We start from the raw sequence: 23,024 nt of genomic DNA on the forward strand, positions 1-23,024 counted from the left end.
TTTGTCCTGAAACAGACTCATTTTCCCAGAATGCTCTTGTGTTGACGTTAAATTATGAAAATAAAGTTCTTTGCACACGTTTCTTTCATAAAATACAAACATTAATAAAACTGATGATATTTGTTATCAAGTTTATTTTACTGTTTACTTTGTAGAGGGAATGACCTTTGACCTTCAGAGACCAAGTGTGTCTCTAATGAACAAACTCCACCCATCTGGCACATACAGTGATGTAAAACAAACACGCACACACACACACACACACACACACACACACATCATCTGCTGCTATTTGAACGACTGTGTGAACAGAAACTTCGTCTTCATCACTTTTAACACTTTAAACAAATAAAATCTGCTGGTTTCAAACAAAAGAAGAAGAATTAACAGCATTTACAATAAAACATTTATCTTTGCAATGTAAAATAATAACCAAAATAAATAATAATTCAAATAAAGATTTTGTTTTTTAGATAAATCTGTTTAAATATGTGAAACCTAAGATTTCACATATTTCATCAACATGAAGCGTTTAAAAAAACTTGATCAAATAAAACAAAGATTAACGATACTATAAATTAATAAATCATATAATATGAAGTTCAAACAGTTTTCATGGGATTCTCTTTAATAAATTTACAAAAGATTTTATGATCAGAGTGAATCAACCAGATCCGACTGTAAAAATCTAAAACAAATAATTCTGATATAATAACTCATAGTTTTTAATCATTTCCTAGAAATTAACTAAGCTGTGAACTCTTTCTGGAAGGTTTCCTTTAGTTCTCTGTTTCCACATCTTACCTCTAAAGAATATTTATTTACAGTGGAGAACATCAGAAATGTGACAAACATGGAGGTCTGGTTCATGAAGATTAAAACTCTCTGGTTTCTATTTGTGTCCGATGAGTTCAGACTTCAGAGATAAAGAGACACAAACACTTCAGTCAGAACCACTGAAGAGGTTCCACATGTGGGATGTTTGGAGCCTTTTAGAGATCTGCTGTTAAATTAAATTAAATTAAATTAAATTAATGAAATGAAATTACTGTGTGATACTAATATAGACAAATATTGGTCTGCTCATCATTACAGTCGGAGGTTAATTAATGTTGGATGTTGTAGTTAAAGACAGAAACGGAAACAAGGAAACTTCAGCACAATAACTAACTTTTAAAATAAAGTTTTGTGAGTTTTTAATGTTGAAGAAACCGCTGGAATGATTTTCTTTACAGATTTAAATATGCATTGATCAAAATGATCAGAAATATATCATAAGCTGACAACCAAAGAGCTTCCTGATAATATTTGTCAAACTGTCAAAAAATAAGATTTGAATAAAGAATAAAATCATTAAGTTCTTCTTAGATCAACCACTCGTTACTTCCATTTTCCTTTATTTCAATGATTAATAAATCTTTTCTGGATCTACTTTCTCAGCCAAACAGAACCAGATATGAAGGATTGTTTAAATATAAGCAGTGACCAATAAAGTAAAATTGAAATGGGCCTCAAACAGCAGTAGATTAATGATACCACTGCAGAGTAAACTGAAGATGAGCTGCAGTAGAAGTCTAAATGGAGAGGTGTCCGGAGTCTCTATCAGCGACCAGATAAGAAAAGAATCCGTCCTTTTCCTAAAATGGACTCTAACAGCCAAAGGTCCTGACTCTGCCCTCATGGGTTCTCTCTTCATTCTCTCAGCAGTTATTTCCTAATTTGGTGCTCAGGGCGTCTTTATAAAGGTCCGCTCTGCATCAGAGACACAAACACTTCTTCCTTCTTCTTGGATCGACTCTCTTCTGACGGCCGTGAACCTCGCCGCTGCACCATGGGTGACGCTCTGATGGCCGAGTTCGGGAAGGCGGCTCCTTTCTTGAGGAAGTCAGACAAGGAGCGCCTGGAAGCCCAGACCAGAGCGTTCGACATCAAGACAGAGTGCTTCGTGGTGGACGATAAAGTGGAATATATGAAGGGACAGATCCAGAGCAAAGACGGAGGAATGGTGACGGTGAAGAAGGAGGATGGAACAACGGTAACCGCGAAGGAGCTTGACGTCCACCCCCAGAACCCGCCAAAGTTTGATAAGATTGAAGATATGGCGATGTTCACGTTCCTCCATGAGCCCGCCGTGCTGTTTAACCTCAAAGAGCGCTACGCCGCCTGGATGATCTACACCTACTCTGGGCTCTTCTGCGTCACCGTCAACCCCTACAAGTGGCTTCCTGTCTACGATTCAGAGGTGGTGTCAGCTTACAGGGGGAAGAAGAGGACCGAGGCTCCTCCTCACATCTTCTCCATCTCTGATAACGCCTACCAGTACATGCTGACTGACCGGGAGAACCAGTCCGTCCTCATCACCGGAGAATCCGGAGCCGGGAAGACTGTGAACACCAAGAGGGTCATCCAGTACTTTGCCAGCATCGCGGCAGTCAGCGGAGCCAAAAGAGACCCTAGCAAGGGGACCCTGGAGGACCAGATCATCCAGGCCAACCCCCGCTGGAGGCTTTCGGCAATGCCAAAACGCTGAGAAACGACAACTCGTCTCGCTTTGGAAAATTCATCCGAATTCACTTCGGTACGAGCGGGAAGCTGTCGTCTGCTGACGTCGAGACGTACCTGCTGGAGAAGTCACGGTGCACCTTCCAGCTCAAGGCTGAGAGGAACTACCACATCTTCTACCAGATCCTGTCCAATCAGAAGCCAGAGCTGCTGGACATGCTGCTGATCACCAACAACCCCTACGACTACTCCTACATCTCCCAAGGAGAGGTGACGGTCGCCTCCATCAATGACTCGGATGAGCTGCTGGCCACCGACAGCGCCTTCGATGTGCTCGGCTTCACCCCAGAGGAGAAGATGGGCATCTATAAAATGACAGGAGCCATCATGCACTATGGCAACATGAGGTTCAAACAGAAGCAGCGTGAGGAGCAGGCGGAGCCGGACGGGACGGAGGCTGCTGATAAATCGCTTACCTGATGGGCTGAACTCTGCCGACCTCATCAAGGGGCTGTGTCATCCCAGAGTCAAGGTCGGAAATGAATATGTCACCAAAGGCCAAAGTGTGGACCAAGTCTACTACTCCCTCGGGGCTCTGGCTAAGTCAGTGTATGAAAAGATGTTCAACTGGATGGTGGTGAGGATCAACCACTCCCTGGACACAAAACAGCACCGTCAGTACTTCATAGGAGTTCTGGATATCGCTGGATTCGAGATCTTTGATTACAACACTTTTGAGCAGCTGTGCATCAACTACACCAACGAGAAACTGCAACAGTTTTTCAACCATCACATGTTCGTTCTGGAACAAGAAGAGTACAAGAAAGAAGGCATTGATTGGGAGTTCATTGACTTTGGGATGGACTTACAAGCTTGTATTGACCTCATTGAGAAGCCGCTGGGCATCCTGTCCATTCTGGAGGAGGAATGCATGTTTCCCAAAGCCAGTGACCAGACCTTCAAGTCCAAGCTCTATGACAATCACCTGGGAAAGAACAAGATGTTTGAGAAGCCGAGGGCTGCAAAGGGGAAAGCAGAGGCTCATTTTGCCCTGGTTCACTATGCCGGCACGGTGGACTACAACATCAGCAACTGGTTGGTCAAAAATAAAGACCCCTGAATGAAACTGTGATTGGTCTTTACCAGAAATCATCTGTGAAGCTGCTCAGTCTGCTGTTTTCAAGCTTTTCAGGAACTGATGGCGGGGACAAAGCAAGCGGCAAAGGAGCCAAGAAGAAAGGTTCCTCGTTCCAGACTGTGTCGGCACTTCACAGGGAAAACCTGAACAAGCTGATGAACAACCTGAAAACCACACATCCCCACTTCGTCCGCTGTCTGATTCCTAATGAGAAGAAAACTCCAGGGGCCATGGATAACTGCCTGGTGATGCACCAGCTGCGCTGTAACGGTGTCCTGGAAGGCATCAGGATCTGCAGGAAGGGTTTCCCAAACAGGGTGCTCTATGGCGACTTCAAACAACGGTACAGGATTCTGAATGCCTCCGCCATCCCTGAAGGCCAGTTCATTGACTGCAAAAAGAGTGCAGAGAAGCTGCTGGGATCACTGGACATCGACCACACTCAGTACCGGTTTGGTCACACCAAGGTCTTCTTCAAAGCCGGTCTGTTGGGGACACTGGAGGAGATGCGTGATGAGCAACTCTCTCGAATCATCACCCGGATCCAGGCTAATGCCCGGGCAATCCTTATGAGGGAAGAGTTTTCAAAGCTAGTGGAACGCAGAGATGCCCTGACGGTCATCCAGTGGAACCTTCGCTCTTTCTGGGTGTAAAAAACTGGCCCTGGATGAAGCTCTTCTTCAAGATCAAACCACTGCTGAAGAGCGCCGAGTCTGAGAAGGAGATGGCCAACATGAAGGACGAGTTCAACAAGCTGAAAGAAGCTCTGGAGAAATCAGAAACAAGACGGAAAGAACTAGAGGAGAAAATCGTGACTCTTCTCCAAGAGAAGAACGATCTGACTCTTCACATTCAATCTGAACAGGATACACTGACAGACGCCGAAGAACGCTGTGAACAGCTTATAAAGAGCAAGATTCAGCTGGAGGCCAAGCAGAAAGAGATGACAGAGAGACTGGAAGATGAGGAGGAGATGAATGCTGATCTCACAGCTAAGAAACGGAAGCTTGAGGACGAATGCTCAGAGTTGAAGAAAGATATAGATGATCTGGAGCTGACTTTGGCAAAGGTCGAGAAAGAGAAACACGCCACAGAGAACAAGGTGAAAAACCTGACGGAGGAGATGGCTTCCCAGGATGAAAACATCATGAAGCTCACCAAAGAGAAGAAGGCACTACAGGAGGCTCACCAGCAGACACTGGATGACCTTCAGAGTGAAGAAGACAAAGCCAATAGCTTAACCAAAGCCAAAGTTAAGTTGGAGCAACAGGTGGATGATCTGGAGGGCTCGTTGGAGCAGGAGAAGAAACTCAGGATGGACCTCGAGCGCTCAAAGAGGAAGTTCGAAGGAGACCTGAAACTGACTCAGGAGAGTTTGATGGACGTAGAAAACGATAAGCAACAGCTGGAGGAGAAACTCAAAAAAAAGATTTTGAGATTGTCCAAATAAATTCAAGACTAGAAGACGAGCAGGTTGCTTCAGTTCAGCTCCAGAAGAAGCTGAAAGAAAACCAAGCGAGAATCGAGGAGCTGGAAGAGGAGCTGGATGCTGAGCGGGCCGCCCGGGCCAAAGTTGAGAAGCAGCGATCCGATCTTTCCCGCGAGCTGGAGGACATCAGCGAGCGCCTGGAGGAGGCGGGTGGAGCAACCTCAGCACAGGTGGAGATGAACAAAAAGAGAGATGCTGAGTTTCAGAAGCTGCGTAGGGAGCTCGAGGAATCAACGCTCCAACACGAAGCCACGGCTGCCGCCCTGAGGAAGAAACACGCCGACAGCGTCGCTGAACTGGGCGAACAGATCGACAACCTGCAGCGGGTGAAGCAGAAGCTGGAGAAGGAAAAGAGCGAGCTGAAGCTGGAGCTGGATGACTTGTCTTCTAACATGGAGAGTGTAGTGAAGGCCAAGTCAAACATTGAGAAGATGTGCCGTACAATGGAAGACAACATGAACGAGTACAAGAGCAGATATGAGGAGTGTCAGCGCTCCGTCAATGACCTCACTACCCAGAGGGCCAAGCTGCTCACGGAGAACGGGGAGTTTGGCCGTCAGCTGGAGGAGAAGGAGTGTCTGATTTCACAGCTGACCAGAGGGAAGAACTCATACAACCAGCAGGTAGAAGATCTACGCAGACAGCTGGAGGAGGAAGTGAAGGCAAAGAACGCCCTCGCCCACGCCGTGCAATCTGCTCGCCACGACTGTGACCTGCTCCGAGAGCAGTTTGAAGAGGAGCAGGAGGCCAAGGCTGAGCTGCAGAGAGCTCTGTCCAAATCCAACACCGAGGTCTCAGCATGGAGGACCAAATACGAAACAGATGGAATCCAGCGAACAGAGGAACTGGAGGAAGCAAAGAAGAAGCTGGTTCAAAGACTGCAGGAAGCCGAGGAGGCCACAGAGGCAGTGAATGCAAAGTGTTCATCCCTCGAGAAGACCAAGCACCGCCTCCAAAATGAAATCGAAGACCTGATGCTGGACCTTGAGAAATCCAATGCAGCGTCTGCAGTCCTGGACAAGAAGCAAAGGGCCTTTGACAAAGTCATGGCAGAGTGGAAGCAAAAGTTTGAGGAGTCGCAATGTGAGCTGGAGGCCTCCCAAAAGGAATCTCGGTCTCTGAGCACTGAACTCTTCAAACTGAGGAACGCCTATGAGGAGTCTGTGGATCAACTTGAGACCATGAAGAGAGAGAACAAGAACCTCCAAGAGGAGATTTCCGACCTCAGTGACCAGCTGGGGGAAGGCGGCAGGAGTGCTCATGAGCTGGAGAAGATTCGGAAGCAGCTGGAGCAGGAAAAGGCTGAGCTCCAGTCAGCACTGGAGGAGGCAGAAGGTTCTCTGGAGCACGAAGAGAGCAAGATCCTCCGAACCCAGCTGGAGTTCAACCAGGTGAAGGCCGACATGGAGCGCAAGTTGGCTGAGAAAGACGAGGAAATGGAGCAAGCAAAGAGGAACTACCAGCGGATGCTCGAGTCGCTTCAGTCTTCGCTGGAGTCTGAAACCAGGAGCCGCAATGAGGCCCTGAGGGTCAAGAAGAAGATGGAAGGCGACCTCAACGAGATGGAGATCCAGCTCAGCCAAGCCAACAGGCAGGCCGCCGACGCCCAGAAGCAGCTCAAGAGCCTCCAGGCGTTCCTGAAGGACTCTCAGCTGCAGCTGGACGACGCACAGCATGGAAACGACGACCTGAGAGAGAACATTGCTCTCCTGGAGCGCAGGAATAACCTGATCCAGGCCGAGCTGGAGGACCTGAGGGCCGGCCTTGAGCAGACGGAACGAAGTCGCAAACTGGCCGAACAGGAGCTGACGGAGGCGACGGAGCGGATGCAGCTCCTTCACTCCCAGAACACCAGCCTGATCAACCAGAAGAAGAAGCACGAAGCAGACCTCATGCAGATGCAGAACGAGATGGAGGAGGCCATACAGGAGAACCGCAACGCTGAGGAGAAGGCCAAGAAGGCCATCACGGATGCAGCCATGATGGCCGAGGAGCTGAAGAAGGAGCAGGACACCAGCGCCCATCTGGAGCGCATGAAGAAGAACATGGAGCAGACCATCAAAGACCTGCAGCACCGCCTGGACGAGGCCGAGCAGATCGCCATGAAGGGCGGCAAGAAGCAGCTCCAGAAACTGGAGTCCCGCATCAAAGACCTGGAGAACGAGCTGGAGGCGGAGCAGAGAAGGGGAGCAGAGTCCATCAAGGGGTCCGCAAGTACGAACGCCGCATCAAGGAGCTCACCTACCAGACCGAGGAGGACCGCAAGAACATGGCCCGCATCCAGGACCTGGTGGACAAGCTTCAGCTGAAGGTCAAGTTGTACAAACGTGCAGCCGAGGAGGCGGAGGAGGGAGCAAACACCAACCTGGCCAAACTACGCAAGCTGCAGCACGAGCTGGAGGAGGCGGAGGAGAGGGCCGACATCGCCGAGTCTCAGGTGAACAAGCTGAGGGCGAAGACCCGGGACGGATCCTCCAAGAAGAACCTGGATGAGTGAGGAGAACCTCAGAGCCCAGCAGCACAGGTGTGTGAGGTCATCAACAAGAAAGAACACAGAACTAAAGACAGGAGGTCACTTGATGATCAGGTTTCATCATGTGACCTCCTCTCTTCAGTCACATGATGAAACCTGAGCCTTTACATTTGTTATTTGATTATAGCAGCTGGTCCACACACACAACGCTGTGAAGAGATAAAGATAAGAGGTTTTTTATTGTCATTGTAGTGATACAACGAAATTCCGTTTGGTAGTCTGAAGTCAGTAAACCATCAAAAATACTAAACGTTATACTTTTACTTTGTTATAGTATTTTATAGTGTTTTTATTTCTCCATAAAAACACACAATTCAAATGATAAGGAAATAAAATATTGTATTTTTATTGATTAAAACAGATCTATTCATTATTAGTATTAATGAGTATTATAATCTTAGAGCTACGAAGTTAAACATCCCATATTATATTATATTTATCTTTATATTATATTATATTATATTATATTTATCTTTATATTATATTATATTATTCAGGTTGTCTCTTCTCCTAATAGTAAGTGAATGTGTTTTGATTGACAGGTGATCCTGATCCTGTGTGACTCGAGCTACTGAAGAGGAACCACGGAGGAGCCAACAGGAAAATGTATATATATATATACATATATGTATATATATATGTATATATATATATATATATATACATATATATACATATATATACATATATGTATATATATATGTATATATACATATATATATATATATATGTATATATATATGTATATATATGTATATATATATATATATATATATATATATATATATATACATATATGTATATATATATGTATATATACATATATATATATATATATATATATGTATATATATATATATATATATATATATATATATATATATATATATATATATATATATATATATATATATATATATATATATATATATATATATATATATATATATATATATGTATATATATATGTATATACATATATATATATATATATATATATATATATATATATATGTATATATACATATACATATGTGTATATATATATGTATATACATATATATATATACATATATATGTATATATATGTATATATATAAATATATACAGTAAAACTCTGAACTGTGATTTAATGAATCAGAATATTATAAAACGTGATGAATATGAACTTATTGATCTGTTTGTTCCGTCGTCTTTTCAACATAAAACTCGTTGATGGACCTTCAGATCTCATCGTCTCTTTGTTTGCTCATTAGCTTCAGAGAGGAGACGTCCACTGACTAAGTGTCCTCTTCCTGTCTCCTTGTGTCCTCTTCCTGTCTCCTTGTGTCCTCTTCCTGTCTCCTTGTGCTTCCTGTCCTCTTCCTGTCTCCTTGTGTCCTCTTCCTGTCTCCTTGTGTCCTCTTCCTGTCTCCTTGTGTCCTTTGGGTCCTTTGGGAGACGAGCAGCAAATATATGTTCATATAAGTTCAGCAATAGAAATATAAAAACACCATCAATCTGCTTTCATCGGTCCACACGACGTGTCCAACATTTACTAATGAGGATTGATTGATTGATTGATTGATTGATTGATTGATTGATTGATTGATTGATTGATTGATTGATTGATTGATCTCGGTCCCTTTAGTCCACTCATTACATTAATTAAATTAATTATTGTCTTTTCAAAATAAACTTCCGTCTTCACATAAAGTTAACTTTAAGTTAAATGTTATTTTCATGAGCTGTCTTCTCATAACGCAGTAAAACGTATGTACAGAATATGAGAATATTTAAAATATATCGTTCTTAAACGTGTTGTAATAAATCAAAAATGTCCATTAAATATTAGCACATTTATTCATTCATATGGAACATTTCCAATATTAAATAATTCATTTTGTTTGGAAAGATGTGATGAACCTGACAGCTGTTTTCCAGGTTTCTGAGAAATTCCAAAATAAAAGCGATGTTTATGAACTGTCCATTAAATTACATTAAATAACATTAAATAATATTAAATAACAATAAATAACATTAAATAACATTAAATAACATTAAATCACATTAAATAACAATAAATAACAGTAAATAATATTAAATCACATTAAATCACATTAAATAACATTAAATAACAATAAATAACATTAAATAACATTAAATCACATTAAATCACATTAAATAACATTAAATAATATTAAATAACAATAAATAACATTAAATAACAATAAATAACATTAAATAACATTAAATCACATTAAATCACATTAAATAACATTAAATAATATTAAATAACAATAAATAACATTAAATAACATTAAATAACATTAAATTACATTAAATAACAATAAATAACAGTAAATAATATTAAATAACATTCAATTACATTAAAGTACATTAAATAATATTAAATAATATTAAATTACATTCAATAACATTAAATAATATTAAATTACATTAAATAACATTCAATGATATATTAAATATACTTTAAGTTTTCATCTTAAAGTAAAAAACAAACATTTGGAGCTAAAAAGTGTTTTCAATACTAAACACGAGGCTTTTATTCTGAAGTCCAGATGAGTCCAGATGAGTCCAGATGAGGAGGACCGGGACCGGGACTCTGCGCTGCTCTCCGGCTGAGACTGACCTCAGACATTCAGGACCCGGATCAGTGTCCTCCAGACGGTCCAGACGGTCCAGACCCGGTCCTGACCCGGTCCAGACGGTCCTGACCCGGTCCTGACCCGGTCCTGACCATGCGGGACGCAGCGGACCGGAGGCTCGTTCGGCTCGGTACCGTGCTGGTCTACCTGCTGTCCGTGTCCCTGTCCGCCGGGCTGCTGGGGGTCTACTACGGCCTCCTCTGGAGACCCGGACCGGACCGGACCCCCACCGGACCGGACCGGACCCCACCGGACCGGACCGGACCGGACCTCCACCGGACCCGGACCGACCCGGACCCCCTCGGACATGAGCAGGTGTGTGACTGACGGGTCCGGGTCGGAGGGAGACCCTCCCGGGGCCCGGCAGACCTCCGGACCGACCCGGACCCCCACCGAGCCCCCCTCTGTGACCGCGGAGGACCCGTCCAACCTGCCGACACACCGGACCCGGACCCGGACCCGGACCCGGACCAGCTCAGGGACGGGTACTGGTGACCCTTTCAAAATAAAATGAGACTTTATGTATCATGTGAATCCAGCATAGAGATGAGTTCTGTTACGTTCACCAGAGTCTCAGACCAGGACCAGGACCAGGACCAGACCAGGACCAGGACCAGGACCAGACCAGGACCAGACCAGGACCAGACCAGGACCAGACCAGGACGAGTCCCAGACCAGACCAGGACCAGCACCCCCCCTCAGTATAGATCAGTATAGTTCAGTATAGTTCAGTATAGATCAGTATAGATCAGTATAGTTCAGTATAGATCAGTATAGATCAGTATAGATCAGTATAGATCAGTATTGATCAGTATAGATCAGTATAGATCAGTATAGATCAGTATAGTTCAGTATAGATCAGTATAGATCAGTATAGATCAGTATAGATCAGTATTGATCAGTATAGATCAGTATAGATCAGTATAGATCGGTATAGATCAGTATAGTTCAGTATAGATCAGTATAGATCAGTATGTTCAGTATAGTTCAGTATAGATCAGTATGTTCAGTATAGTTCAGTATAGATCAGTATAGATCAGTATGTTCAGTATAGTTCAGTATAGATCAGTATTGATCAGTATAGATCAGTATTGATCAGTATTGATCAGTATAGATCAGTATAGATCAGTTTTAGTCAAAGCTCTTACTCTGAAATGTAACTCTAAAGCAGAAGAAGTGAATAAAACCTTTTAGATCCAGTAAAGAAGGTGTGAGAGTTTGTGACCGTGTGGAGTTCAGGGACTGTCTGTGAATCTCAACGCAGGAAGGAAGAGACTCATTACAGCAGTTTGTTTACTTCACACCCTGATGAGAAGTAAACAAACTGCCCAACATTTCAAAATAAAAGGTGAAAAGATGAACTAATGATACATTTGCACAGGTTAGTAGTGTAGTAACTAGCTTGATGTCAAAGGATGAAGGAAGACGTCCAGGTCCGCTGATGCAGTTTCAACTATTTCTTTATTGAATCAGTGCATCAGAAGTCATCCCCACAGACGTCCATCCTTCAGGCTGGACTGACAGTGCTGTGAAAAACTATTTGCCCCTTCCTGATTTTTTTTGTTTTGCATATTTGTCAAACTTAAATGTTTCAGATCATCAAACAAATTTAAATATTTAAATATTAGACAAAGATAACCCAAGTAAAGCGTCTGCTAAATGACTGTAATGTAATGTAATGTAATGTAATGTAAATACAAAATGCAGTTTTTAAATGATGATTTCATTTATTAAGGGAGAAAAGCTATCCAAACCTACCTGCCCCTATGTGAAAAAGTAATTGCCCCTAAACCTAATAAACGGCTTGTTTGAGGTCCTGCCACAGCATCTCAATCGGATTTAAGTCCGGACTTTGACTAGGCCTCTCCAAAACCTTCATCTTGGTTTTTTTTGAGCCATTCAGAGGTGGACTTGCTGGTGTGTTTCGGATCATTGTCCTGCTGCATAACCCAAGTGGCTTGAGTTTGAGGTCACGAACTGATGGCAGGACATCCTCCTTCAGGATTTCCTGTAGAGAGCAGAATTCATGGTTCCATCAATTATGGCGAGTCGTCCAGGTCCTGAAGCTGCAAAGCAGCCCCAGACGTCACACTACCAGCACCATGTTTGACTGTTGGTAGGATGTTGGTTTTATGAAATGCTGGGTTAGTTTTACGCCTGATGTAACGGGACGCACACCTTCAAAAAGTTCAACTTTTGTCTGGTCAGTCCACAAAAGTCTTGGGGATCATCAAGATGTTTTTTGGCAAATGTGAGACGAGCCTTTGTGTTCTTTGGTCGGCAGTGGCGTTCGCCTTGGAACTCTCCCATGGATGCCATTTTTGCCCGGTCTCTTTCTTATTGTTGAATCATGAACACTGACCTTACCTGAGGCCAGTGAGGCCTGCAGCTCTTTAGATGTTGTTCTGGGGTCTTTATGACCTCCTGGATGAGTCGTCGATGGGCTCATGGAGTCATTTTGGTCGGCGGCCTCCTGGGAAGCTTCACCACTGTTCCAAGTCTTCTCCATTTGTGGATAATGGCTCTCACCGTGGTTCGCTGGAGTCCCAAAGCCTTAGAAATGGCTTTGTAACCCTTTCCAGACTGATACATGCCAATTACTTTGTTTCTCATCTGTTCTTGAATTTCTTTAGATCGGCATGATGTGTTGCTTTTTGAGATCTTTAGCCTGCTTCACTTTGTCAGACAGGTTCTGTTTAAGTGATTTCTTGATTCAACAGGTCTGGCAGTAATCAGGCCTGGGTGTAGCTAGTGAAATTTAACTCAGCTTTCCAAAAAACGTGGTTAATCACAGTTCATTCATGATTTATCAAGGGGGGATAATTACTTTTTCACATAGGGGCAGGTAGGTTTGGATAGCTTTTCTCCCTTAATAAATGAAATCATCATTTAAAAACTGCATTTTGTATTTACTCAGGTTATCTTTGTCTAATATTAAAATTTGTTTGATGATCGGAAACATTTAAGTGTGACAAATATGCAAAACAATAAGAAACCAGGAAGGGGCAAATACTTTTTCACAGCACTGTATGTCTGTGTTGTGCATCCCTTCAATGTGCACAAAGGCAAAACACATGTTGAGCAGTAAATACATCATTCAGACACCGTGAAACTTACACTTTTTGAAATACGTTCCTGAGTAGCTGGACTCTTCGTCTGTGTAAACATCACTATAAACAAGGTTGTCATCCCATACGTTGGTCATGAGGTCATTATCAGGGCAGCTCTTAAGAACCCTGACTGGTCAACATCACACAGCATGCAACAACTTCATGGCCTCATTACAACAAGGTATAGCAGAATATGATAAAATACACTACAGTTGCTACAGGTACATTTTATTGTGGAGAGTCAAACTGATGACTGACGGACTACGTCGTGGACCACATCCTACGTGGTTCAGCAGGACCTCTGGACCGAAATGTAACTCTAAAGCAGAAGAAGTGAATAAAACCTTTTAGATCCAGTAAAGAAGGTGTGAGAGTTTGTGATCGTGTGGAGTTCAGGGACTGTCTGTGAATCTCAACGCAGGAAGGAAGAGACTCATTACAGCAGTTTGTTTACTTCACACCCTGATGAGAAGTAAACAAACTGCCCAACATTTCAAAATAAAAGGTGAAAAGATGAACTAAAGAAATGATACATTTGCACATTTTAGTTGCTACAGGTACATTTTATTGTGGAGAGTCAAACTGATGACTGACGGACTACGTCGTGGACCACATCCTAAGTGGTTCAGCAGGACCTCTGGACCGGTTTCTGGGTTCAGGACCTGGACCCGGTGGTCTCCTCCTACATGGGGAAGACCAGGAAGCCGCTGAAGGTGCTGAGTCTGGTCTGGTCGAAGATGCTCTGCTGGGCCCAGAGGGTGACGGACAGCCGGTCCCCGGCCTCCAGGACCAGCGCCATGCCGTTGGACGCGCTGCCGTGGACGCCCCTGGTGTCGTAGATGGCGAACATGTTCATCCCGTTCTTCATCAGCGCTGCGTTCAGGGACCCCGATTCTCCAACGCAGCCGGTGAAGTGGATGTAGTAGAGTCCCTTGACGGGCACCGTGAAGACGCCTGTAATGGAGAGTCAGCGTCAGGACCCAGGAGACAGACAGACATCAAACTGTGTGACAGGTGAGTCCTACCTGTGTGACAGGTGAGTCCTACCTGTGTTGTTGTCGTAGGCGCTGCCGATGTTTGTCGTCACCTTCTTGAACTGCAGCGTGGTCTCGGCGTCAAACGGGCCCTGATGGGTCCACTGCTCAACGTCGACGAGGGCCGCCGAGAACGCCACCTGAGCTTTAGCTGCAGACCCAGTGAACTGAACATGCTGACACATGCTAACACATGCTAACGCACGCTGACACATTCTAACCCGTTCTAACACATGCTAACCCATGCTAATCCATTCTAACACATGCTAACCCATTCTAACACATGCTAACCCATGCTAATCCATTCTAACACATGCTAACCCATGCTAACCAATGCAGATGACAACAAACTCCCTCTTTCTAGGACCGAGGTAACGTGAGCCGCTGACTGTAAACGCCATGGCGACGCGGTTCTCGTCTCAGGCGTCTTCCATCCCATAATAACCCACATTAGAAACACGTTGCCATGGTTTCGGCGTGTTCCTACTGACCTCTCTCTTCTTCTCGCTCCAGTTTGTCCACTCTGGCCATCAGCCGCTGCATCAGGACTGTCATGTCTTCTTCTTCTGTTTTCTCCGGGTTATCAAAGAACCCTGAGAAACCCGGGCTCTGAGCCCCGACTGCAGCAAAGACCAGCACCAGGACCAGGACCCATCTGGAGACCATGTTGTCTGTTGTTCTGAAAGCTCTGGACTGAAGACACAACCAACTCCAAATATATTGAACTTTAAAATGGACTTTTACCTGAACAACATGTTTGTTTGTTCTTTCATCAAACACAAAATGATTGATTCACCTCTCTGGTTCCTCTGAGGACAAAGTCAGACTAAACATTAATCCACCAGAGAGCTGCAGCTTAAAAACCTTTAAATCAGATCAGGAGATAAATACATGGAGGTCCATCAGCTGAACCAGGTTTCTGGATCATTGTAATCTCCTACTCTGATTTATTGACATTTATTTTAACCCGGCAGGCTTTAAAAAGATTTACGTATTTTTGTCCCCAAAGGAGACTTTATTAAAACACCACAACCAGGAGGAACCAGGTGGAACCAGCTACCACTGGTGGTTAGAACAACTTGACGTCAGTCAAATGTTCCTCTCACCTGTGAGGAAGAGCTCATTTAGTTCAGAGGACCAGGACGGCGTATATGAGGGCAGACAGGTGAGACAGGTGTACCAGGTGAACCATCATTGAAGAAACATCGTCTCAAGTTAACGGTTTGTAAAACAATTTAACTCTCAGGTGATGTGAACACGCCAGGTGAGTCCCTCCAAAATAAAACACTCACAGCAAAAAATAACAATGACAATAATAATATAATAATAATAACACCAGGAGGAAACAGGTTTGTTCTCAAACAGAACTTGACTTGGTTTATTAGGAGCTTCAGAGTGAACATGAGTGAAAAGCTGCAGAACCTGCAGAACCATGAAGACGAGGAACAGCTGATGACATCACTAAAGTGACCTTTGACCTTTAACGGGTACTTCATCACCAGACTAGAAGATATGTTCCATCAGTCCAACAGCAGAACTTCATCACGGTTTGAAACTGGTTCCAGTCAGAACTGAACCGGAGGAGGAACGTCTGAACTGGTACAGACTGGTTCTGTGATCTAGTTTAAACAATCTATAAACCTCCTACTGGTTCTGATCTGGTTCTGAATGCGTTTGTTGGTCAAAGTGCCCTTCGATCAAACTGGTTTCTACTGATCACAGAGTTGGGTCTGAACTGGACCTTAACCATTAAGATGTTGGTCTGTTGGGTCTGAACTGGTTTTGGGGGGGGGTTTAAGACGGTTCATTCTGGTTCTGGAATAACTGGGTCTTTCTGACGGTTAGTTCTGAAGTGGTTTCAGCCGGTTCAGTTCTGGTTAAGAACAGTCTGATGAATCTGAACAGAGAATACGTTTTATTAAAAGTATTTCCATTGTTTTGTTAAATCATTTATCCTGATTATAGATCTTATCAATGATCTTAACTGTCAGGTGGTTCTTTTGTTGGTGGGTTCTGGTTGTTATGACCCAGAATGTGAGCAGCAGCAGGACGGACCGGCCGTCTGCGCGTGTTTACCCCTCTGTGGTTGTTGTGGTTGTTGTTGGGGTGGAAGTAAAAACATGGACATAGCGGTCTTGGCGTTGGCTCATCACTAGTTCCTGTCCATCTAAAAAGGGTTTTGTCCACTTTAACTGGTTCTTGTTCTGAAGGGGTTTCTGGGGGGTTTGAAATGTCCGGTCCGGTTCCAGCTGGTTCAGTTTGAGTCCTCCGTCTCTTCAGAGTCACTCAGGTTTGTGAACATTTGTGGTTTTGTGAAGCAAACAGAAAACAGCAGTGAAAAACATCTTTACATGAATCATAAGGCAACAGACTCATCACAGAGGAACCTACGAGAACCGAGGACCTTTTCAAACCAGACCGGGTTCTGATCTCAGTACAGGGTTTGGTTCCTTTCACTCAGGAAACATTTAAAACCAACCAAGAGGCTTTAGGCCGAGTTGCTTAGAGGTTTCTGAAAACACAGGAAGAAGGAAACAAACTACGTTTGTAGTCCGAGTCAGACCCTGATTTGGAGTTCGGATCTCCAGATTATTTTTTTGCTGAACTAAGACCACTTCCTGTTACGGGTCTGTGTGGTGGTTTTGATCGATCCAGAAGTGGATCAAACCGAGGAGGAAAACCAACCAGACTCAGAACGCAGGTTTGAAAAGGCCCCTTAAGTCCAAACGGTCCGGCTGAGTGGTTCCTACGAGCTGACCTCTAGTGTTTCCACAGTCGGACCTCCATCCCCCAGCATGCACCACTGTGAAGAGGACAGAGGATGCACTGCCACTAGTGTTCACCACCGTCACAGTAAAGGCACCGAGCACAGCGAACACAGTTAACGACAGGCGATCAATAACTGAAGGAAGCAGTGTGATCAATAACTAGTGATCAATAACTAGTGATCAATCAATGATAGTGATCAATAACTAGTGATCAATAACTAGTGATCAATCAATGATAGTGATCAATAACTAGTGATCAATGATAGTGATCAATAACTAGTGATCAATCAATGATAGTGATCAATAACTAGTGATCAATGATAGTGATCAATAACTAGTGATCAATAACTAGTGATCAATAACTAGTGATCAATCAATGATAGTGATCAATAACTAGTGATCAATGATAGTAATCAATAACTAGTGATCAATCAATGATAGTGATCAATGATAGTGATCAATGAATGATAGTGATCAATAACTAGTGATCAATCAATGATAGTGATCAATAACTAGTGATCAATGATAGTGATCAATAACTAGAACATGAAGAACGTCTTCTCTGGCGCTCCATGTGGACGTCTTAAACAAACACAAGTGTTCGATTGGTTCCCTGACGAAGCGCCGGCTCTGATTGGTTCAGAGCTCACTCTGTGAGAAACAGTCACAAAGAAGGAAACATGAAAGTCCAGAAGATGAAGTTCATCTGAAAACTCCACTTTGGTGCCTCCTAGTGCTAAAACAGAGTGTTGATTAACGGGTCAGTTACAGAACATTAGTCAACTATTAACTATTGGGTGACTGGTTCCGACTCGTCCAATCACAGCGTCTCTAGATTTACTTCTTTGGGTTTTTGGACTTTAAGAACCATTTCAGACTCTGAAAACAAGCATAATGTAAAGATCATCCTGAATATAAACCCCCAGCTCCTTCATAAATATTAATACTTATATACATCTCGTTAGCTGGTTAGCTAGTTAGCGGGTTAGCTACTAGCTAGAAGTAGATTCAGGCTTTTACCAGAAAGAATAACCTCATGAACCTGATTGAAAGCTGTGAAGCTGCAGACACATCTGGGTCATAACGGAGCGACCAATAATGAGCCACGCTGCTCGCAGTGTGAACGCCTGCTTCGGTTATGCATATATATGTTAAAAGTGCAGATTGTCTTTTTGGTGTTCAAGTGCATTCGTTTGTTCTCACATTTATGGCTTTCTTTAGGACCAGACTGACAGCGGTTCCTATAGTCTCTTGGTGTGCTTGGAGTTATAGTGGCTCCTCATGTCTTTACGGAGACGGAACTTCTCTCCGCAGACGCCGCAGATGTACAGGTGGACGTCCATGTGTTTCTCCAACTGCTCTCCGCCGGGGAAGATCTGGAAGCACACCTGGCAGATGGTTTCCCCGGCCGACAGGTGTGAGATCATGTGGCGGACGTGGTCGTGTTTGAGGAAGGTTCCCTGGTCGCAGACCGGGCAGACGTAGCGCGCCATGCCTTTGTGCATGTCGGTGTGCAGCCGGAGCTGCCGCTCACGCAGGAACTGCTTCCCGCAGGTCTGACAAGTGAACTGCTTCTCCTTGGTGTGGACGGTGTAGTGCTCACGCAGGTGGCAGCGCTGGTAGAAACCTTTGCCGCAGATGCTGCAGAAGTGTTTGCGTCGGTGGTCCAGCTCGCCGGCCTCCCCAGCAGCGCCGGGCGGAACAGCTCCTGGTCGTGGCAGGACAAGGCGTGCTCCAGCGCCAAGCTCTCGTTCTGGAACAGCATGCCGCAGTGAGGGCAGGCCAGGTCGGCGGCCTCCAGCAGGCCCTCCTCCATCCCCTGCGGCTCCTCCAGCAGCGACGTCTCGTCCTCCCCGTGGGAGTCCGACTCGCCGCCTTGGGATTCGCCACAGCGTTCCGCGTGCTCCTGGAGCTGGCGGCCTTTAATCAGCACCTGGCCACACCTACCACAGGCACAGATGTGACCCATGTGGTTGGACAGGTAGTGGGCCGACTTGTCCTCGTCCGTCAGCAGAGCACCGCACAGTTCACAGGGGGCGCAGTCGGCCTCCTGCTTCTCCTCTTTGACCTTACGGAGCTTGGCAGGGATCCCTGATTCTTCACTGCTGGACATGTGGCCTTCAAAGGGCTCGCTGCTGTGTTCCAGACCCGAGACGCCGGGCTCCGGGTCGTGATCTGATCCAGCTTTCTCCCTCTGCAGTTCTTTACGCATGGCGTCGCTGAAACGTGCTCTACAGTCTCTGTTGCCGCGGTCACCGACCCGGACCACCTCTATCTCAGGGAATACGCCTTCTTCCGGTTCCCTCTTGATGGAGATGATCCTGGTCATCCCGGGCTCGCCGTCCGTCCCGCTGGCCGCTGACCTGATGGCGAGCTCGGAGTCGGCCTTGGCTTCGGGCCACTCATCCTCACCTTTACAGATGACCCTGTGTTCCTCTGTGCTCTCGGAGGCGGAGCTCTCGGCTTTGCTGGAGTCGTTGTCCCCTTCGGCGTTGCCTCTCGGCTGGTGAAAGGCCTTCCGGTTGGTGCAGGTCAGGATGTGTTCGATTAAAAGTTTCTCGCAGCTGAAGACAAAGCCGCAGTCGTCGCAGGTGTAAGTACGGCCGAATCGAGGACGGTCTTTGAGCGCAGAACTCCTGCCACTGGGCCTCTTTCTCAAGTCGCACGGCTGATCGACTAGTCTGTCCACCACAGGAGGAGCCGCTATCAGAGGAGTCACCACCTCCTCCGCCGCCGCCGCTGGTCTGCTGATGCTCGCTGGGACATCCGGGCGCCCGGCGGTGCTGCTGGCTGCTTTTGGTAAATGCTCCGCCTCCGGTGCAGCGGGCCTCTGCTGCTCGTACATCCGGACTCCAAACATCATCTTCCCGCCGGTGAGACCGGTGGAGGAACTGGACGCGGTGGAGGCTGAAGACGACGGGGTGAGGTTGGAGCTCCTGATGTCCCTGAGATCCTCCAGCGAGTCGGGGATGTAGTACATCTGCAGGTACGCCATGGAGGCCTTGAGCTCCTCGAACTCGTAGCTCCCCACCACGATACGACCCAGGTACATGAGCTGCAGGATGAGGTCGAAGCACTCGGCGCTGATCTGCATGTTGCTGAGGTCCAGACGCCCCGCCCCTGCTGGTCCCGAATGAACATCATCCGGAAGTAGGAGCTGCAGGCCGCCAGCACAGCCTTGTGCGCCCGGAAGTAGATGTCTCCGATGGCGATGAGGCAGTCGCACAGGAAGCCCCACTCCCGCTGGTTGTTGAGCTGCTGGAGGACGTGATCGCTGTGGCTCGGCCTCGCCATCGCCCTGCAGACAACAGAGGAGTCATTAGACGGCCGCATTCCATTCTGCTCTGAGGTCTCCTGAGTGTTTAGTGAGGTGAGACGGATTATTAGAACATTAGTTTAACTCTCCTCCTGCTTCATCTGTTTCAATGTGTCGTTGCTCGTTCTTTCTGAACTTAGGTCTGTTTTCTAACCAACATTAGATTGTATTGGACCTGAAGGTGAATGTCTATTTTGAGCTGAGATGTTTGTGATGAAGGAAACACTGTCAGCGTGATGTCACCTTCATGAGGATTTCATCCTCTCAGATCTGATATATATATATATTATACTTTTTACTGTACTACATCTCAGATCTGATATATATTATACTTTTTACTGTACTACATCTCAGATCTGATATATATATATATTATACTTTTTACTGTACTACATCTCAGATCTGATATATATTATACTTTTTACTGTACTACATCTCAGATCTGATATATATTATACTTTTTACTGTACTACATCTCAGATCTGATATATATATTATACTTTTTACTGTACTACATCTCAGATCTGATATATATTATACTTTTTACTGTACTACATCTCAGATCTGATATATATTATACTTTTTACTGTACTACATCTCAGATCTGATATATATTATACTTTTTACTGTACTACATCTCAGAGGTGCATATTGTACTTTTAGTGTACTAACAAAGTATTTTACAGTTCCAGTCGGTTCTGGGTCATGGACCGGGCCGCTGGGACCGGGTCGCAGCTTTCAGAGGGTTCTCGTGTTCTCGCTGTAGAACCTCTAACATGAGAGAACCTCTAACTGAGAGAACCTCCAACATGAGAGAACCTCTAACATGAGAGAACCTCTAACATGAGAGAATCTCTAACATGAGAGAACCTCTAGAGAACCTCTAACATGAGAGAACCTCCAACATGAAAGAACCTCTAGAGAACCTCTAACATGAGAGAACCTCTAACATGAGAGAACCTCCAACATGAAAGAACCTCTAGAGAACCTCTAACATGAGAGAACCTCTAACTGAGAGAACCTCTAACATGAGAGAACCTCTAGAGAACCTCTAACATGAGAGAACCTCTAACTGAGAGAACCTCTAACTGAGAGAACCTCTAGAGAACCTCTAACATGAGAGAACCTCTAACTGAGAGAACCTCTAACTGAGAGAACCTCTAACTGAGAGAACCTCTAACATAGAACCTCTTTACTGTAGCTGCTGTTCTGCGGGTCTCGGCTCAACGTCCGCCCAGCAGGACCGCAGGACCGCGAAGCTAATAGCGTTAGCATCGTGAAGCTAACAGCGGCTAGCATCGTGAAGCTAACAGCGGCTAGCATCGTGAAGCTAACAGCGTGAAGCTAACAGCGTTAGCATCGTGAAGCTAACAGCGTGAAGCTAACAGCGTTAGCATCGTGAAGCTAACAGCGTGAAGCTAACAGCGTTAGCAGCGTGAAGCTAACAGCGTGAAGCTAACAGCGTTAGCATGGTGAAGCTAACAGCGTTAGCATGGTGAAGCTAACAGCGTTAGCATCGACCGCACCGGAAGTAGCTGTACTCTGCTCTAGCTCGTGGTTCTGCGACCTTTATTCTGAAACCTGACCGGATGTGGTAGGTGTGCACGCCGCTCACTCATCTCTCCCGCAACAGTCCCGACACCCCCGCACCGCCACCCGCACCCAGAGAGAGAGAGAGGGAGAGAGAGACAGAGAGACAGAGAGAGAGACAGACAGACAGACAGACAGAGTGTCCCGGGGGACCGGACGGGTTTACCGGACAGAAGACACGAGGAGCAGCTGCTCTCTGTTTCTTCTTCTCTGCTGCTGCTTCTCTTCTCTTCTCTTCTTCTTCTTCTCTTCTTCTTCTTCTTCTTCTTCTCTTCTTCTCTCCTGGAGGATGAACTTCCGCAGTCTGTCTCGTCACAGCTCAGTGATGTCATCTGAAGAAGGCAAAATAAAAGACTTCCGGTCAAAGTGTTGGCCTTCAAAATAAAGGTGCCGACTAACAGACGGTCACGTGATGAAACGCAGTCTGACGGGAGGGGCCGAAAAGAGGTCTCACTCTGAGGTTTAATGAGGAGACGACATGATACATATAGATATATAAATATAGATATATATTTATATATAAATATATATATAAATATATATATATTTATATATATATATAAATATATATATAAATATATCTATATATATATATTTATATATATAGATATATATATTTATATATAAATATATATATATAAATATATATATATTTATATACAAATATATATATATATATATTTGTATATAAATATATATATATAAATATATCTATATATCTATATCTATATTTATATATATATCTATATATATAAATAGATATATATAAATATATATATATATTTATATATATCTATTTATATATATATATAAATAGATATCTATATATATAAATATATATATTTATATATATATATATATATATAAATATATATATTTATATATATATATCTATA

The 23,024-nt window shown here is 44.5% G+C and overlaps 2 protein-coding genes and 1 pseudogene across 2 annotated transcripts; 1 reads left to right on the forward strand and 2 right to left on the reverse strand.

The window, feature by feature from the left end:
- The first annotated feature begins 1,831 nt into the window (after positions 1-1,831).
- On the forward strand, positions 1,832-17,700 carry LOC129114810 (myosin-6-like; annotated as a pseudogene).
- LOC129114812 (complement C1q tumor necrosis factor-related protein 3-like) lies at positions 13,963-15,165 on the reverse strand. Its single transcript, XM_054626722.1, has 3 exons — positions 14,946-15,165; positions 14,468-14,605; positions 13,963-14,374 (listed from the first exon to the last, which is right to left on the reverse strand). The coding sequence occupies exons 1-3, from the start codon at positions 15,118-15,120 to the stop codon at positions 14,103-14,105; spliced, it is 585 nt and encodes a 194-aa protein (XP_054482697.1). The 5' UTR covers positions 15,121-15,165; the 3' UTR covers positions 13,963-14,102.
- On the reverse strand, positions 17,692-22,336 carry LOC129114811 (zinc finger and BTB domain-containing protein 1-like). Its single transcript, XM_054626720.1, is given in 4 exon segments — positions 17,692-18,906; positions 18,909-20,339; positions 20,342-20,520; positions 22,295-22,336. Coding segments are annotated over 3 exon segments (2,049 nt in total). The 5' UTR covers positions 20,517-20,520; positions 22,295-22,336; the 3' UTR covers positions 17,692-18,463.
- Positions 22,337-23,024: the final 688 nt, after the last annotated feature.

The sequence above is a fragment of the Anoplopoma fimbria genome, unplaced genomic scaffold (assembly GCF_027596085.1).
Source record: "Anoplopoma fimbria isolate UVic2021 breed Golden Eagle Sablefish unplaced genomic scaffold, Afim_UVic_2022 Un_contig_10393_pilon_pilon, whole genome shotgun sequence".
In the NCBI taxonomy this organism is placed as follows: Eukaryota; Metazoa; Chordata; class Actinopteri; order Perciformes; family Anoplopomatidae; genus Anoplopoma; species Anoplopoma fimbria.

What these genes read in the sequence shown, in the direction of transcription:
- LOC129114812 (XM_054626722.1), bottom strand. Translation starts at nt 15,120, where the DNA reads ATGGTCTCCAGATGGGTCCTGGTCCTGGTGCTGGTCTTTGCTGCAGTC. An exon ending in GGAGCGAGAAGAAGAGAGAG is followed by an intron (nt 14,606 to 14,945) that starts GTCAGTAGGAAC and finishes CTGGGTCTGCAG; the next exon opens with CTAAAGCTCAGGTGGCGTTC. An exon ending in CGCCTACGACAACAACACAG is followed by an intron (nt 14,375 to 14,467) that starts GTAGGACTCACC and finishes TCTCCATTACAG; the next exon opens with GCGTCTTCACGGTGCCCGTC.